This window comes from Aotus nancymaae, unplaced genomic scaffold, assembly GCF_030222135.1.
Source record: "Aotus nancymaae isolate 86718 unplaced genomic scaffold, 86718_ANA_hifiasm-v0.15.2.pri h1tg000059l, whole genome shotgun sequence".
Lineage (NCBI taxonomy): Eukaryota > Metazoa > Chordata > Mammalia > Primates > Aotidae > Aotus > Aotus nancymaae.
The window spans coordinates 77,338,890-77,355,822 of NW_026988473.1; the positions used below are offsets into that span (position 1 = coordinate 77,338,890).

At 39.1% G+C, this 16,933-nt stretch overlaps 1 protein-coding gene across 1 annotated transcript in view; it reads left to right on the forward strand.

Annotated features, from left to right (window-relative positions):
- The window catches only part of HEPHL1 (hephaestin like 1), an 87,335-nt gene that overhangs the window by 33,574 nt on the left and 36,828 nt on the right, over positions 1-16,933 (forward strand). The window contains exons 3-9 of the mRNA XM_021665637.2: positions 3,479-3,691; positions 4,302-4,481; positions 7,808-8,062; positions 10,924-11,092; positions 13,579-13,718; positions 13,861-13,992; positions 15,724-15,935. Coding sequence (XP_021521312.2) covers positions 3,479-3,691; positions 4,302-4,481; positions 7,808-8,062; positions 10,924-11,092; positions 13,579-13,718; positions 13,861-13,992; positions 15,724-15,935 — 1,301 coding nt within the window. The remainder of the gene's footprint in view (positions 1-3,478; positions 3,692-4,301; positions 4,482-7,807; positions 8,063-10,923; positions 11,093-13,578; positions 13,719-13,860; positions 13,993-15,723; positions 15,936-16,933) is intronic.

The window sequence follows — 16,933 nt, forward strand, 5'->3', positions numbered from 1 at the left end:
CTAAAAGTAGTTCAAAATAGAAAATTTAAGAGGAAGTACTGTACGAACATGGTTAGAAGTCCTTAAGCGTATGGAGATAGAAGAAGAAAGTAAAAGCCCTTCCCACTTGTCTTTCACTCCAAAGGCAATCATCTTAAACCATTTCTGTAAAACTTCCTCAGAGTTTTTTCTACATATATATTACCATGTATGTATGTGTATATCCCAACTCATTTATATACAAAGGGATTATGCCTAATGCTTTCTGTTTTTCACTTTTTACTTTGTCTTGGAAATTTTCTCATATTAGTACCTACAGCAAGACTTCCATTTAACAGTTGTGCAGCATCCCATCATATAAACATATCTGTTCAGTATTGATAATTATTTAGGTTGCTTCCAGTTCATGAGATTTGAAAAATGTTTTCAAGTATGTTTCTACAATACATTATTACAAATAAAATTGCTGGTTGTATTCATATACTTTCTTTGAATAGGAATTGGCAAGCTGTCTTCTGAAAAATTGCATATTTTACTCTTCTACCATTTGTTTATGAATGAGCTTAATTCTCCCATAACCCCATCAATCCTCAAAATTCTCAAATATAATGGGTAAAAAAAATGTATAAATTTTTAAAAGCTCACACAGCCTAGAACATACATAAGCAAATAAATAGTGTTTTATACTTTTATATGGTTAATATTACTGTTGCTCAAAATCCTTAATAAACTCTTTTGAAAATGACTTGCAGAACAACTTAATGAGCTACCTATCTCCAAGTCACTTCTTACTTTATATTTATAATTTATTTTGGATCCCCAGTGATATTCTTCAACTTGGGTGGTGGCACAAAGGCTCTGTTTGGGGATTCTCTTTCCTTATTTCAATAATAGCCTTCAATAACTCCTAATAAAAAAATAATAACAAGGCCCATTAGGTAAATTGTGAACATAAGAATTTCTGGAACAATTGTTATTTGTATTGATTTGTATCATATAATCAATTCAAAATAAGTAATCTCAATCGAAGCTTCAAGACAAGTCCACTGCTTACCTACTCTTCCTCAACTCCTGACCCTCTGTATATAAATCTCTTTATATAGAAAAGAAGCTTCCAAGCCATGCATTTAATCATAGGGCTTTGGACAAAGGCAGTGTAAGGTAATGCCACTCAGTCATATTTTACTCAATATATATATATTGAGGCACTGGAGTAGATCTTGCAGATATAATCATGAGCAAAAAGAAGCCTGGTATTTGCTTTAATGCAACTTACAGTCTAACATGAGAGAGAGAGAGAGACATTAATATATGTGTTCATATGTATGTATATACACATACATACTATACATGTGTAAATATACATATAGTGTGTTTATATATACACATACATATGTATACACACATATAATTTAAAACTTAGGTAAATGCTATAAATAAATAAAATGGTTTACTGAATGGCTATAATATACCAGGCACTGTGATAAGTGCTTTATAGATATTACATCCTACAAGTCTCAACCACTCTTAAGAGGTAGGCATTTATGATTGTCACCACCTAACAGATAAAAACCTAAGAGTCATAGAAGAGAAGGAAATTGCCCCAAGCTGCATACTTAACAAGTGATGGAGATAGAGCGTCTTTCCAGGCAGTCTAATTTCAGTGGCTGTGAACTTAACCGCTCGCTCTACTGCCCTTCTTTCAGTGTGAATGCGTTTTAGAAAACTGACCCAGTCCAGGGAGTTCAGGGTTGCCTGAGCCAGACCATGCTGGACCTTGTGATCTATGTTAAACACATTTGACCTTTGTCCCAATACCGATGGGAAGCCATGAAATTATTTTAAACAGGAAACAATAGAATTCTATTTAAGATTTGAAAAGATCACTCTTGTGGTAGCTTGGAAAATGGATAGGAAAGGCAAGAGATTCGGGGAAGCCAACTAAGAGGTTACTACAAAGTCCAGGTGAGAGATCATGGTAGTTCAGACTATGATTGTGATGATGGAGATCAACGGATGGAGATCATCAAACGGATGAATTTGAGAAGAAGCAGAGATAGGAAGCGGTGGCACTTTGGAAATGGAAAAAGAGGACGATGAAGAAGAATGCTTCCTTTGTTTCTGGCTTGTGGCTGAATATTGCTTGTGCCTTTCTTTTCACTGGGAGTAGTGTCAGTGGCTGAGGACCAAGCCTGGGAGAGGAGAGCTAACACTCCCGGGGAAAGGTTGCATTTGCAATCTTCTTGAGATTCACAAGTAGAGATAGGAAGCGACAGTTGAATATCAATGTAAAGTACAGAGGTGAGGTCCTGGCTGGAGATAAACATGGGGGTCACTGGTGTGTGGCTGATTGATGGCACTGTGGGGATGGGCGCTATCAGCTAGGGAGAAAGCACAAGGCATGAAGGAAGAAGCCAGCATTAGACTTTGAGGATTTCTGGCAAAAAAAATGGCAGATACAAGAAAGGGAACTGGAAAAGTGGACCGAAAAAGAGTGGTCAGAGAGGATGGTGCGATGTCACGTGAGTCAGGGAGGGAGGGAGCTGACAATGGTATCAAATGCTGCTGAGATAACACAAGTAATATTTTAAAATGTCATTTGGATTTAATGGATGGGGGAAGCTCTCTGGATTTTTTCCTATGTCCTGTTCCTGTATCATGTTAGATAGTACCAAGTTAGAAAGCAGCAAACTGCATTAATTTGAGTAAAAATTGTTTTGTCAAAATGCTATTCAGTATTATATTCTCACCTCGTATTGAGAGAAAATGTAAGAAATTGTTTTAAGAAGAATGTTTCTGCATCTTTTGGAAACCATTCTTGAAAACATTGAAAACATAATTCATTATATTACTGAGTAATTTATATATAATAATTTTCTTAAAAATACTCTCTTATAATCTAGTACTAGCAAAAAGTTCCTTTCTCTTAAGGAACTAATAAGTTTCCATTTACTGGACAAAGAAACAATATAAGCTAATTATATTGACCTAATATATATTAATTCTATATCTAACGATATGACCTAAATATAATCAGGAAAGTCAAAGCTACAGCTAATATGAAAGGGCTGTAATTAATTACGTAGCTTATGGGCTTAATTTGTAAAATGACTTAATTTGTAGAAGTGTTCTTTATTTCTTCTTATGCTCCTCCCTCCCTTCTTGAGTTGATGTCAACTAAGAGGAATTGAAATCTTCCTGGTTGGTACACTAGGCTCATCAGAAAGAGTCCTTCATATGAACATTTATTAAGTTCCTGGTTCCACTCAAAGCACTCTGTATACATTGCCTCACTTAGTTCTTATATCCCTGTAGGATAGATATCAACATTCCGGTTTTACTGATAGAGAACAGAGACATTGAGAATTTAAGTAACTTGCCTCAAGTCCCGTGGCAAATAAATTTTAATTTAGTTATATTTGATTCCAAAGCTCTGGCTTCTCTACTCCGGATGTGATCTCTGTGTTTTAACTATGTTTTATCTCTCTTTTGTTGAAAGGAGCCCTATACCCAGATGGAACATCTGGAAGGAACAAAAATGATGACATGGTTCCTCCTGGGAAAAACTACACCTATGTCTGGCCAGTGAGAGAAGAATATGCACCTACTCCAGCCGATGCCAACTGCCTGACCTGGGTGTACCATTCGCACATTGATGCCCCTAAGGACATCTGCTCTGGGCTGATTGGCCCCCTGCTGGTCTGCAAGGAAGGTAAGACGGCTTGTTTCCAGGTAACGAGGAAGTTGAAATGTGAATAAGATTCAGGTCTTATTTTGCCTGTCTTCTTTGCTCCACACAGAATGTGCCTCTTCTTCCAAATTTCTTTAAGAAATTCTAACATGGAAGATCATTCTGACACCATAGCAGAGGGTAATAATTCAGATTTCGTGTAAGAATCATCACAGCATTTTAAGACTTTATTCTTATTAAAAAATGATATTTCATAGCACCACATATAGAAAAGGGAGAAATTTAGTCAAATGACCAGGGATGCCTTTGGCTTCATTATTTCACCCAAATAATCATTTGCTGTTTTATTCCTTATTAATGGACTTACCATGTCTGTACTTTGTCGATAAAGTGAACTCCTTTTAGAGATAGCCAGGCTTCCAAGTCTGTCATTATGAAGATTTGTGTTTTATGACTTTTCTCTTCTATGGCTCTGACATTTCCATTAAAACCTTTTGCTGATTTTATATTGTGGGTTATCCTTGCAGATACAGTTTTCACTGAACTCCAAACTTACCTGACATTATTGGAAGGAAGCAAAGCTCATCTTGATTCAGTTCTTTTTTTCTACCCTTCTGAATGTGCCTAATAGGTACCCTGAATAGATATTCAGGGACACGGAGTGATGTGGATCGAGAGTTCGTTATAATGTTTACTCTTGTGGATGAGAATCAAAGCTGGTACCTTGATGAAAATATCAGACATTTCTGCACGAACCCAGATTCAGTTGACAAGAAAGATGCTGTTTTCCAGAGGAGTAACAAAATGCATGGTGAGTACTTCCACGTTCCCAAACATATAACAGGCTTTTTATACTATAAGATACTACAAGGGATACAAAAGACACAGAAATATTGATCTGAGTTTGGCAAGATTTATAACTCAGTGATGTCCATAGTTAGAAAGTGATGGCTTATGCCATCATGGTGGCTTATGCTTAGAATCCCAGCACTTTGGGAGGCTGAGGTGGGCAGATCACGAGGTCAGGAGTTCGAGACAAGCCTGACCAACATGGAGAAACCCTGTCTCTACTAAACCCAAAATTAGCCAGCCGTGGTGGCACATGCCTGTGATCCCAGCTATTCAGGAGGCTGAGGCAGGAGAGTTGCTTGAATCCGGGAGGCAGAGGTTGCAATGAGCTGAGATTGTGCCACTGCACTCCAGCCTGGGCAGCAGAGTAAGACTTCATCTCAAAAAAGAAAGAAAAAAAAAAGAAAAGAAAGTGACACAGGACATGACACATGTTTCAACCTGAAACCATCTGAGGGGGACGAAGCAGTGGATACGTGCTAAACGGGGCATGCAGTGTGGACGAAGCCACAGAGCTTTGGGACAATTGAGGGATCAGTGTTATATGGTAACTGGAAAAGAATTGGTTCCTGAGGTGAGCCCCGAGCATGGGTGGGCTTAGATTGACTGGAAGGAGAAAGGAGAATGAAACTATCATCCTGTATTAATTCTGTGTTTTGCAACCTTTTGCTTCATTCAGTAACTAACCATTTTCTGAGCAGCTGCTAAATTTTAAGAACTAAGTTATGCCTGGGGTTTAAAAAAGCACTTGTGAATTCATTACGTTTCCCAGGCATTCTTTGCATCAACAAGATTATTGAGCGTGCACCACACATCAGACTCCGTATTTGTTCAAAATAGTGAATATCTATAGTTACTTCATTAGTTGAGACAGGGCACTTATTCATGCCTGTTTTGCAAAGCAGCAGCTTAATGTAGCATTTTAGGATGTGAGCGTCAAGTGGTGTCTTCCCACTCTTTTTTTAGAGTTCTAGTGAACATAAACAGTCAACCTACGTAGCCCACCTTGTTCATTGACATATCTTCTCCTTCTATTGCTTGTCTGTCTCTCAGAATTGTTCTAACTAAGGTATCTTCCATGTAGTAGTAAAATTATAAGAGAAATTGAAGGAGCTGAAGATCATCTGACCTTTCCATTTTACAGAAGAGAAACTGAGGTCAACAGACTATCAATAACTTGCCTAAGGTCAAAGCGGTAATTAGCGCCAGAGAGTTTCCTTAGAAAAGTTCCATAGCAAATAAATATAAATTTGGCCATGTCTTATTCCGAAGCGCATTAATTCATGACTGTCAGTACCCTGACTATTTCCATTGTATTGCACGCCTTCCCTTTTCCTTCTAGTGGTATTCGGCAACCTTGTGTGTAGTGATTCTTGGAAAACATTTTAGGAGGAAAGGAAGTAAGGGAGGGAAGAAAGGGGAAGGCAGGGAGGCAGAGAAAACAATGAAGGATGGCGTCAGTGAAGATGTAAATTCAGATCATTGCTGTGACCAGTTGTAATTCATATCCTTTACATAATGGGAGTGATGCTCTCAAATACTGCAGAAGACTAGTATTTGTGATTATTTAAGACTCACCCACCCAAATAATTCCTCTTACTCTGTATTTATTCTTTTGAAGTGAAAATGTCCAACACAATGAAATGAATTACGTAAGCAAACAGATCACATGTAGCATAAAAAGAAGCCTGTCCAGGCACAATGGCTCCTGCCTATAATCCCAGCACTTTAAAAAGCAGATGTGGGAGGATTGCTTGAGGTCAGGAGTTCAAAACCAGCCTGGACAACATACGGAGACCCTTTCTCTACAAAAAAATTCAAACAAATAACAATAACAAAATCAGCTGAGCATAGGGGCACAGGCTTGTGGTCCCAGCTACTTGGGACGCTGAGGTCAGAGGATTGCATTAGCCAGGGAGTTTGAGGCTGCAGTGAACTAAGTGCCACTGCACCCCAGCCTGGGTGACAGAGCAAGACCCTGTCTCAAAAAACAAAAACAAAAAACCCTAGCCTATATGCTGAAGTAGATGTGTGTTTGCAAACTATCCTTCAAGACTAGAAAAGGTCCTGGTATGGTGACTCACGCCTGTAATCCCAGTACTTTGGGAGGTCAAGGTGGGCGGATCACTTGAGGCCACGAGTTCAAGACCAGACTGGCCAACATGGCAAAACCTTTCTCTACTAAAAATACAAAAATTAGCTGGGCATGGTGGTGGGCACCTGTAATCTCAGCTACTGGGGAGGCTAACACATGAGAATGTCTTGAACCCAGGAGGCAGACATTGCAGTGAGCTGAGATTGTGCCACTGAACTTCAGCCTGGGTGTGACAGAGTGAGACTCCGTCTCAAAAGAAAAAAAAAGAGAGAGAGAGAGACTGGAAAAGGAGACCTAGTCAAGTATAGAAAAAGAATTAATTAAAAAAATGTAGCCTATGGAAGATAATACGTCCAAGATTTATTGATCAATTTGTTTAAATTTACTAAAGCAATTTAGAATCAACTGTGCTGCCTAAGTCATTAGGCATTTCGGCAATAATTGCTTTTCAATTCAGTTTGAACTTAAGAAGTGATGTTGTGACTTTATAGAGCCCTGAATCAAGTTCTTTTCTGAACCTGGTCAAGTCCCAGCTGCCATTTAGATGGTTTTAAAGTATTTGGTCCTGGACTTATGCCATAAACTTAATAATATTCTGCCCTAGCAACATGTAGTAAAAACGGTTTTTCTCTTGCTTTTTAAAGTAAAAAAACAAACAAATCATGTCGCATAAATCCCTTTTAATCAGTTCCTTTTCTTTCCATCTTGTCACGTGCTTCTTAATTAAGTAGATACTATGTGCCAGTTTTTCTGCTAGGCCCTGATAATTGTTAAGATGAACAAGACAGGGTTTCTAGTTGCAAGGAGCACAGAATCTGATGGAGATGGCAGAAATGCCAGGGAAGGATTAGGACAGAAGGTGCCTGAGCCTCCTGTAAGTATGAGCAGCACTCTGTTTCCTCCTGACCTCATCACTGTGTTCCCACAGCAGCTGCAAGGCTGTTTTCAGTGTATGCTGATCTTCACTTTTATTGAGTGTTTTTCTCTGGAAAAAAGGCCAATAAAAAAGTTTCATTTCTTTTTTGGACAATATGTATTTCTAAAAGCCAGGTTTTTCTGCACCAAAACCTTACAACCAATGGTTTGCGGTGGTTTTCCAGCCATGCTCAAGTACGTATTCCCAGCGGTTTTGGTCCTGGTCGCCTCTGCAGGGGAGTCTCTTACTAGTCTCACTAGTGTGTTTCTGTTTCCAGCCCTCAATGGATACCTCTTTGGAAACCTCCCTGAGCCTGACATGTGCGCTGGTGAGTCTGTGTCCTGGCACCTATTTGGAATGGGAAATGAGATAGACATTCATTCCATCTACTTCTATGGTAACACCTTCATCAGCAGAGGGCATCGGACTGACACCATCAACCTGTTCCCAGCCACCTTCCTTACAACAGAAATGATAGTCGAGAATCCTGGGAAGTGGATGATAACCTGCCAGGTCAGCGACCACCTACAAGGTAATAAGGACAGAAAGAAGAGTGGGTATGTTTAGAATGGTGCAATCAAACCACACAGTCACCAGTGCTCATCCAGTGCCTACTGTTGGATAGAGTCTTGTATGTACTATATTTAATTAGGTAATAAATATACAGAATATACAGGAAAATACAATGCTTATCTCTTTAATAGCCTATCAACAGACGTGTGTCGACCACTTCTATATATAAAAGGTAGGAAAGTATAGGTGACAGGGGGATGGAGGCAGCAAAACACATTGTCATGTACATACCTGTGCAACAATCCTGCATGTTTTGCACATGTACCCCAGAACCTAAAGTGCAATAAAATATATATTAAAAAATAAAATCAAAATGTTGCCACAAAAGCGTAATGTACTTCAAATTAGCAATACCTATATAATTTCCAAAAAATAGTTGCCTACTTAAAAAAAAAGGTAGGAAAGTGATTAAACATTGATGAGACCTTCAAGGAACCTATAATCTAGTAGTTAGACATAGTTAGACATTCACAAAATGAATAAAATTCAAAGCAGAATGAGATAAATGCTCTCTGGATATTATAGTCACTACTATGGAACAATCAGAAGGACTGGCTCCCAATCTGAGCCTAGAAATATGGGTAGGAACTGAATAGATGAAAAAGAAAAGAAAGACTTTCCAGGTAGAGGAAGCAACATGAACTGGGAAAAACACATGCTCTTTTTGAGCAACTGTAAATAGAATAATAAAGTTTTAGCATTTGAAAGGACTTTCTGGATAATAAGGACAATCTCCCCTTCAATTCTTTAATTTCCTTTGAACATCTCTTGTGAGTAATTTTAGCAGCTCATCTCATCTCTGAACTGATCTGTTGGAATGTTCTTCCTCAAATTGAGAGGAAATCCATTGACCTTCCTGGCCTATGATTGGTGCATGATAAACAGTTGTTGGTTTAAATGCCTATTGAATGACATGGTTCTGGTTCCTTGGGACATCATACACTATGTCCTTTCTTATCTGGACTATAATATTCCTGGCAGAGAAGTGATGACAGAAGAGCCAGGAGAGGTACGTCAGGCCCCTTAGCAAAGCTAAGGAGGTGGGGCTGTGTCTGGGAAGGTAACTTTGATCCTTAGCTCTTCAGGCACACCAGTGACATCATCAGTGCAGTTATTTAGGAAGATAAATACATGCATGCAAGAAAGATTTGATGGAGAAATTCTGGCCACTGGATGCTAATTAAGAAGCCACTGATGGCGTTAGAGTTCTAACATATAAAGGGGTCTGGCCTAAGATGGTGAAACCAAGACAGAAAAAAATATGTTAATAGGATAGACACAGAAGAAATAATGTCTGGTTAAATCTGGATACGAACTTCACACAGTAACTAGTGAGTGCAAAGATCCAGCTGCTCAGGACTGCTTTGATAACACATTCTTGTTCCTGTCCATCTTCCACAGCTAATCGTAGGATTAGTCAACGTCAGTGTCTCAATTACATTCAACCGAAGAATTCATCAATTAATAGGTACTAGATTCTGGAAAAACAAAGATAAACAAGACGAGGTTTCTATTATCAAAGAGTCTCATGCTGTTAAATCGTGGAAGAAACTGTAGATTTAAAATCAAAATATTAGCAACCATTTGAGAATAGTGAGATTGCTAAATGAGCCCAGTGGTTGTGGACATAAGCTGGTATTTATACATTCACTGAAATACAACATTGCTAAATTGTCCATGCCTTCAGAAAAAAGTTATTGTAAAAAAATTAGAAAATACATATAATTGGATGTTTTTTAACAAATAGGGATGGGGTCTTGCTGTGTTGGCCAGGATGGTCTCAAACTCCTGGGCTGAAGTGATCCTCCTACCTTATCCTTTCAAAGTGCTGGGATTATAGGCATGAGCCACTGAATCTGGCTGCTGTAAATTGATTTTAAGATCAGTATTCCCATAATAGAAATATTTCATTTTCATACTTTGGTAAATATCTTCCCTCACTATTTTCTATTTCTTAATATGTAAATATATATCTGTTTTATAAAATGAAATCAGCCTATTAATGCTGCACTGTAGCTAACTTTTCTCATTTACAAACATATCAGAAACGCATTTTTGTGTCGGTGAATATAGAGCTTACTTTATCATTGTTAACACTTTCAGTGTCTATTATAAGGAGATCACAACTTACCTAATCAACACTATATTGCTTAATGCTTATGTCTTCCACCAACTTTTTTTCGCTATTTATAAACAGTTCTGATCACTATTTTTTATACATGTTTGCACTTTTGTCTGAATATTTTCTTAGAAAAACTCCTAGATTTAGAATTCTTGTGTCAAAGAGTTTGATTTTGAAAAAAGTTATGGACATACATTGCTACATTCTGTTTTGGAAATTATTATTCTTCTACCCGAAGTATATGAGCGTGGCTCTTTCCCCATTCATCTACCAACATTGAGAATTATTAGTCTTTCTAGTCTTTACTAATCTGATCAATGGACAGTCGTGTCGTTTGAATACTATTACGGTTTGAGTACTGTTCAAGTACTATTAAGGTTGAACATTTTTCCCATTTGTTTATTGGCCACTATTATTTCTTTTGCGAATAAACTATTTCTGCTCCCTGCTCATTTTCTATTGAAGATTTACTTGTTTTCATCTTCATTTGTAAAAGTGATTTACAGGTTAAACGTTTGTCATCTGCGTCACAAATATCCCTCCTGTTGCCATTTATCCTTTTATAAAAAAGTTCTTTATGGTCAAATTTTCTGTTCAAAAGTCTAAACGTCCATGGAGTCAAATCTATCGGTCTCTTCCTATATGATTCCTTTTGTGAGCATTTATGCCTCAGTTTGTGACTTTCCTCTATTCTGCAGCTGGTATGCTGGGGCAATACAATGTTGGCAACTGCAGAAGTGATATTTTCTACCCCAAGATGAACGGTCAACAGAGACGCTACTTTATAGCGGCTGAAAAAATTCTTTGGGATTATGCTCCTCAAGGCTATAACAAATTCAGTGGTCTTCCTCTAAATGTCTCTGGCAGGTGAGCACTCTTTGTTGGTGTTTCCAAGCCTCTCATCAGAGAAGCATGAGTTAGGTTTTCTCTGTGATCTCATTTGTATTCCAACCACTGCTCTGATGAGCTCATACTGCATAGATGGCATAATGTTGCCGCTTAAGGTGTTCTTAATACTGCAAAAGCACTGGTGAGAACTGCTAGAATATTTCTTGTTTCGTGACTTGATATTTTTTGTTTTGTGACTTGCTGGCTAAATCAAAATACTATATCATTCCTTCATTCATCAAACATTTCTTGAGTAGGTACTATGTGCAAACTATAGAACAAAGTGCCATTAGAAATACTAAGCTGACAAAGAATAGAGCAAGGTCTTAGCACATATGGAGCAGGCGGTCTTAAGAGGGAACGACAGGAGATGGAGATGACCTGGCCTAGAAAGGTTATCACTTTTGGTTCAAGGACATCCTGATTTGAGTTATGTACCCTTTATGTCCTACAAATATTCTTTTCCTTTCTATTCAGTAAAATGCCATTTTTCCTTCAGAGCATTACTCTAATGTCACCTCCGAAGTAAAAGCTTTGACTCCTGATTTATCTGAATCATGTTCTCTCTGCACTCCCATAGAATATCCTACTTTAAAAATTGAATCTAGCAATTTATTAGATGGATCTGAATTCCTGTGACTTGGGATTATATAACCATATGCAAAGATGTCTGTGAAACATTAAAAAATGTACAGTGCGATATCAAGAATCCTTTTTTATATTTAAGGGAATGTTTTAAACATTCTCTTTGTGATCAATGATAAAACACCGTTTGTTCCTTTAAGTGTACATTTTATTCATTCATTTGTTCATTCACACAATCACTCATTCTTCCACCAAACTGATACACTTGAACCCTGCCTAAAGAATTTGTGCGAACCATGTGTGAAAAACTGTGATATCAGCATTCTCTATTGACAAGTATTTCCCCATGAACAAAATAATGAGAATTAGTATTCAAAATTGTCTTAGGGGCATTCTAGAATTCTGAAGTGCCTTCTGAAATCTGAAAGATTAAACTATATTCAATCAATATTTAATGTAATATGTGAAAGCTCAACACGCAAGTCGATATAAGGGTTGCAAGGACATCTAAAGCGATTAAACAGCAGAGGAAGAAGCTGTGTTCACAAGAGCAGAGAAGTAACTGCAAGTTACACATGAGAGTGAGTGAGTTATCTGGGTGTTCGGAGAGAGCTGAGCTAGCCAGGGAGCATGTCACAGAGGAAGTGAGAATTAAGCAAGATCTCAGGAGAGTTAGAATTTATCTAAGTGAATAGTGAAGAGGGGAATTTTAGACGCAGGGGCTGAGGCAAAGCATGCATGGCATGGGGAGAATGGACAGAGGAGACTGCGGTAACAACTTGCATAGAAGAATGGGCATTTGCATAGAGAGACAGGGAGAGAATTGGGGCAAACGGGACATCAATTGTAGAGGTTCTTTCACCTTTTGAACAGTATTTGATTGGCAATTGGGAGCAATTGAAGATTTCGGAGCAGGTATGTAACAATAAAAATTACCATTTTGGAGATTAATGTTGTGTTAAGTAAAAAAGTATGCACGGTCTTGGCAATTAAAAGTACTTTTTAATCACAGTGTTGACCATTATGGCCATTATGGTTTACTTTGGCACCAGTCTAATAGTTGTGTGTATGCTGAGAAGAAAAGCGAATGAGCTGTTATCAGAGAGAGGATGCTGTTCGGAGGGTCATATAATGGGCCACACCCAGTGTGATTCGGGCATGAACTGGGATCATGGCAGTGGGAAGAAAGGAAAAGAAAAGGTGCACAAAGAGAGTAGAAAAGGAAGAGTGCCAAAAAATTTTACAAGGTAAGGATGAATGAGTTAAGGAAAGGAAGCAGAAAAAGAAAATCCACACGGCTGTGAGAGTGATGGTGCCGTTGGTGGAAACAAGGCGGTATAGTGACAGTCAAAAGTTATGTGATCATATTCACGACTTGGGAATTTGGTATTTCATGTATGTAGTTTATACGGTAGCACTCCATTAATTACACAGTTTGATTAACTAGACACCCCGTCCCTCAATCCTGCCACATATCAGAGAGCTTACCAGATGCAGAGAGTATTCATATTAGCATCAGCAAGAGAGAGGGGGATGTTTATTCTGCAGAGAAACCAGGGAGCTCTCTGTTACTTTGTAGAACACCATTCTGGGACTCCAATGTTGGTAAGTAAGGACTTTACTTGTGCCTGCTTCGGTTGCTGGACCTCTGGAGAAGAAAGCACAATGGCTAGGAAAGAAATGAGCTTGAGTATCATCCAGCCTCTGAAGACTTTTAGGGCTGGTTGGCTACTCCTGGGAACTCTGTCAAAGCCTGTGCTGTCTTTTCTGGGTACATGGGTGGGTGAGTGGACTAAAGGTGATAGAATGAAGCTCCATAATTAAAACATTTGGTGGCCGTGTTGAGAGGTGTCCTCGATCAGGTTCCTTTGTCTTTTCAGTGACTCTGATCTCTACTTCACACAAGGGGACAACAGAATAGGAGGAAAATACTGGAAGGTTCGGTATACTGAGTTTGTTGATGCTACTTTTACAAAAAGAAAGAGACTCTCTGCTGCAGAAGCCCATCTTGGAATTTTTGGTACAGTAAAACCGTCCCCCATGCATTGGACCCAGGGAGATGTTTTAGCTGGGCATATACATCCGCACAGAATGACTCTTCTGCTCTACTTCTTTCTGTCTCTTTTCATTCTCTTCTCTCTCTTCTTCTTGATATTTTTCAGGCCCCGTTATCAAGGCAGAGGTGGGTGATACCCTGTTAGTGACCTTTGCCAACAAAGCTGACAAGGTCTACAGCATTTTGCCCCATGGTGTGATCTATGACAAGGCATCTGATGCAGCCCCAAACCTAGATGGTAAGTCTCACTCTGGGCTTAGAGAGGAAACAGGACGGGTGAGCAAAACTTAGAACTAAACAGACCTGGTTCAAACCCTAGTCCCTTCTGTTACCTGTCCTGAGAGCTTGGGCAATCACTTAAACTTTCTGAACCTGATTCTCTCCTGTCAAATGTGGTTAGCAACACTTGCCTCACAGGGCTTTGGAAAGGGAGGGAAAGAATTTAGGACAAGGTCTGGCACATGGTAGGTTCTTAGGAAACGTTCACTTCTTTCTTTTTTTCTCAGTAATATAGTAAATCTCAAAAGTGGGCTACTTTCACAATCACTTCTTTTTCTCTAAGATGGAGAGCTTTTCAGTTGCAGGTTGCATAGGATTCTGCAGGTGAAGGCTGAAGGGAAAATCTGATTTCTAATGGGTTGTTGACATCAAAATCTTTTGTGTGGTCTTTGCTCTGTATCAAATCAACACATATATTTATAAAAAACAGCAACTGTGCTTATCATCTGTTAATGGCCTTTCCCCATCACAGAGTATATAGCACAGGCTCTCTAAATGTGAAAAAGGTGATTGTTGCCCAGTGGCTGTGGGAACTCTAATTCATCATCATACTGTTCTTGGGAAACTTCTAGTTCCTTGGTACTGATTCCTATTACTGCAACAGACACTCTGGCTTCCTGGGATACTGCTTCACACTGGAGTGTGATGCCAGGCCCGGTTGAGAAAAGGTTTTGTGGTGATGGTGAGGGGACAGAGGAGAAGGGAATGGAAGATAATTCCCTCTCCCTGGACCCATCCTCACCCTCTTTTGCTGTGGTAATTCCTATACCCGTCCTCTTTTCCTTGGTCAAAATACTCACAATGGCCGGATACAGTGGGTCATGCCTGTAAACCCAGCACTTTGGAAGGCTGAGGCAAGAGGATCTCTTGAGCCTGAGAATTCAAGGTTACAGTTATAGTCACGCCACTGTACTCCACCCTGGGTGACAGAGCAAGGCCGTCTCTCTTAAAAAAAAAAAAAAGAAAAAAAATGCTCAGAATAACTGTGTGTGTGAGCAGAAAGAACACCAGAACAGACAAAATGTTTAACTCAGCAAACATATTGGGCACCTTTTTGCAAAGCACTGGATAAAATGCAGAGTGAGCCTCTGGCCTTGTCTAGTAGGAAAGATCCAATGTGTTTTTTGGCAGTATGATGTAAGGGTTAGTGCACACTCTTTGGAATCAGACAAAAACTGAGTTTGAATCCCAGATTTGCTATTTATCAGCTCTGTAACCTTGGGTATTCACTAACATCCTCTATCTTGTAGTTACTTAGATTATTTCTGAGTTCAGTTTCCTATATTTCAAACTCTTTAAAGATAAGTTTCTTGGTTAATTCTTTTGGATATCTTCTGGAAGATCAGATATAATATGTTCTACATAGAAGTTATTCCAATGATATTTTATGAATTTTCATTTAATTGTTGAATGGGCCTCTGTCAGTCTTTTAATATTTGCTAAGGCTGGCGTTTGAGTAAGAAATTGTATGCAATTTATGAAGAAGATAATACTTTGATTTAAACTTCTATCTCATAAGCCAGCTGATTGTGGCAGTGGCCTCCTCTGGTAGGATACATGAGAGAAAACCACTCTCCTGGTACAAAATTATTCGTCATCAGAAGAAGACACCCAGGGCTGGAAGACCCTGTCTTACCAATATAATGTTCTTGGCTGTTGCTTTGAATAATTATTTTATTTATATCCTCAGGATTTGTGAAACCAGGGGCGCATGTTAAACCAGGTGAAACTTTCACATACAAGTGGATGGTACCTGAGAGTGTGAGCCCAGCTGCTGGTGATCCTCCCTGTTTGACCTATGTTTACTTCTCAGCAGTTGATCCAATTAAGGACACCAGCTCTGGCCTCGTAGGGCCTTTGCTAGTCTGTAAAAAGGGCGTCCTCAATGCTGATGGGACACAGGTAGGCCATCAAGTGTTACAAGTTCTTCTCAGAGTTATATGTGGGAGAGATCCGCAATAGGGCCAGAGGTGAGACAGGAATAATCAGTTACAAAAAGTGATTTATCTTTCTTCCCCTTGAAGTAGACTTCTACGTAATGGAGATTTTATATTTTGGTGAAAATTTAAGGTCTAAATTTATAGTTACAAATGCCTGGCTGGGCGCAGTGGCTCACACTTGTAATCCCAGCACTTTGGGAGGCTGAGGCAGGTGGATCATGAGGTCAGGAGTTCGAGACCAGCCTGACAAACACAGTGAAACCCCATCTCTACTAAAAATACAAAAATTAGCTGGGCATGGTGGGAGGCACCTGTAATCCCAGCTACTCAAAAGGTTGAGGCAGGAGAATCGCTTGAACCCGGAAAGGGGAGGTTGCAGTGAGCCAAGATTGCACCACTGCATTCCAGCCTGGGTGACAAAGCTACACTCTGTCTCAAAACAACAACAACAACTGTCCATTTAGTAACCTAGAATCTCTGCTTGTTGTGGTTAGGATTTGGCGGGCCTCTTTTTCTGTGTGTTGCTTTTATTATGGAATCTTTAGAGATCCACATGGAATGCTAATTGGAATTATTCTTCTTGGACAAGGTTCCTCAAACTTAGCCACCATCAGAATCACCTGGGGACCATTTAAACATCCATTACTGAGATACTACAGACGAATTGCATCAGAATCTCCAGATGATTCCAGTGTGCAGTCAAGGTTGAGCACCCCGTGACCCCGAACTGTAAACTGGAATTAATCACTATGCCTGAAAGAACAAGAAAGCATTTAGATAACATCTTGCAAGTCCCAACTTAGGGATTTGAATGGTTCAACTCAGTGTAGCGAAGCATAGCCTTTCAAGCTATGTCTACATGATATTAAACATACTGATAAAAAGTGAAAAATCCAGTCATTTAACCATCTGTTTTACCAATCAGAAATAGCGAGGACATTTATTTTAATGGTATATTTT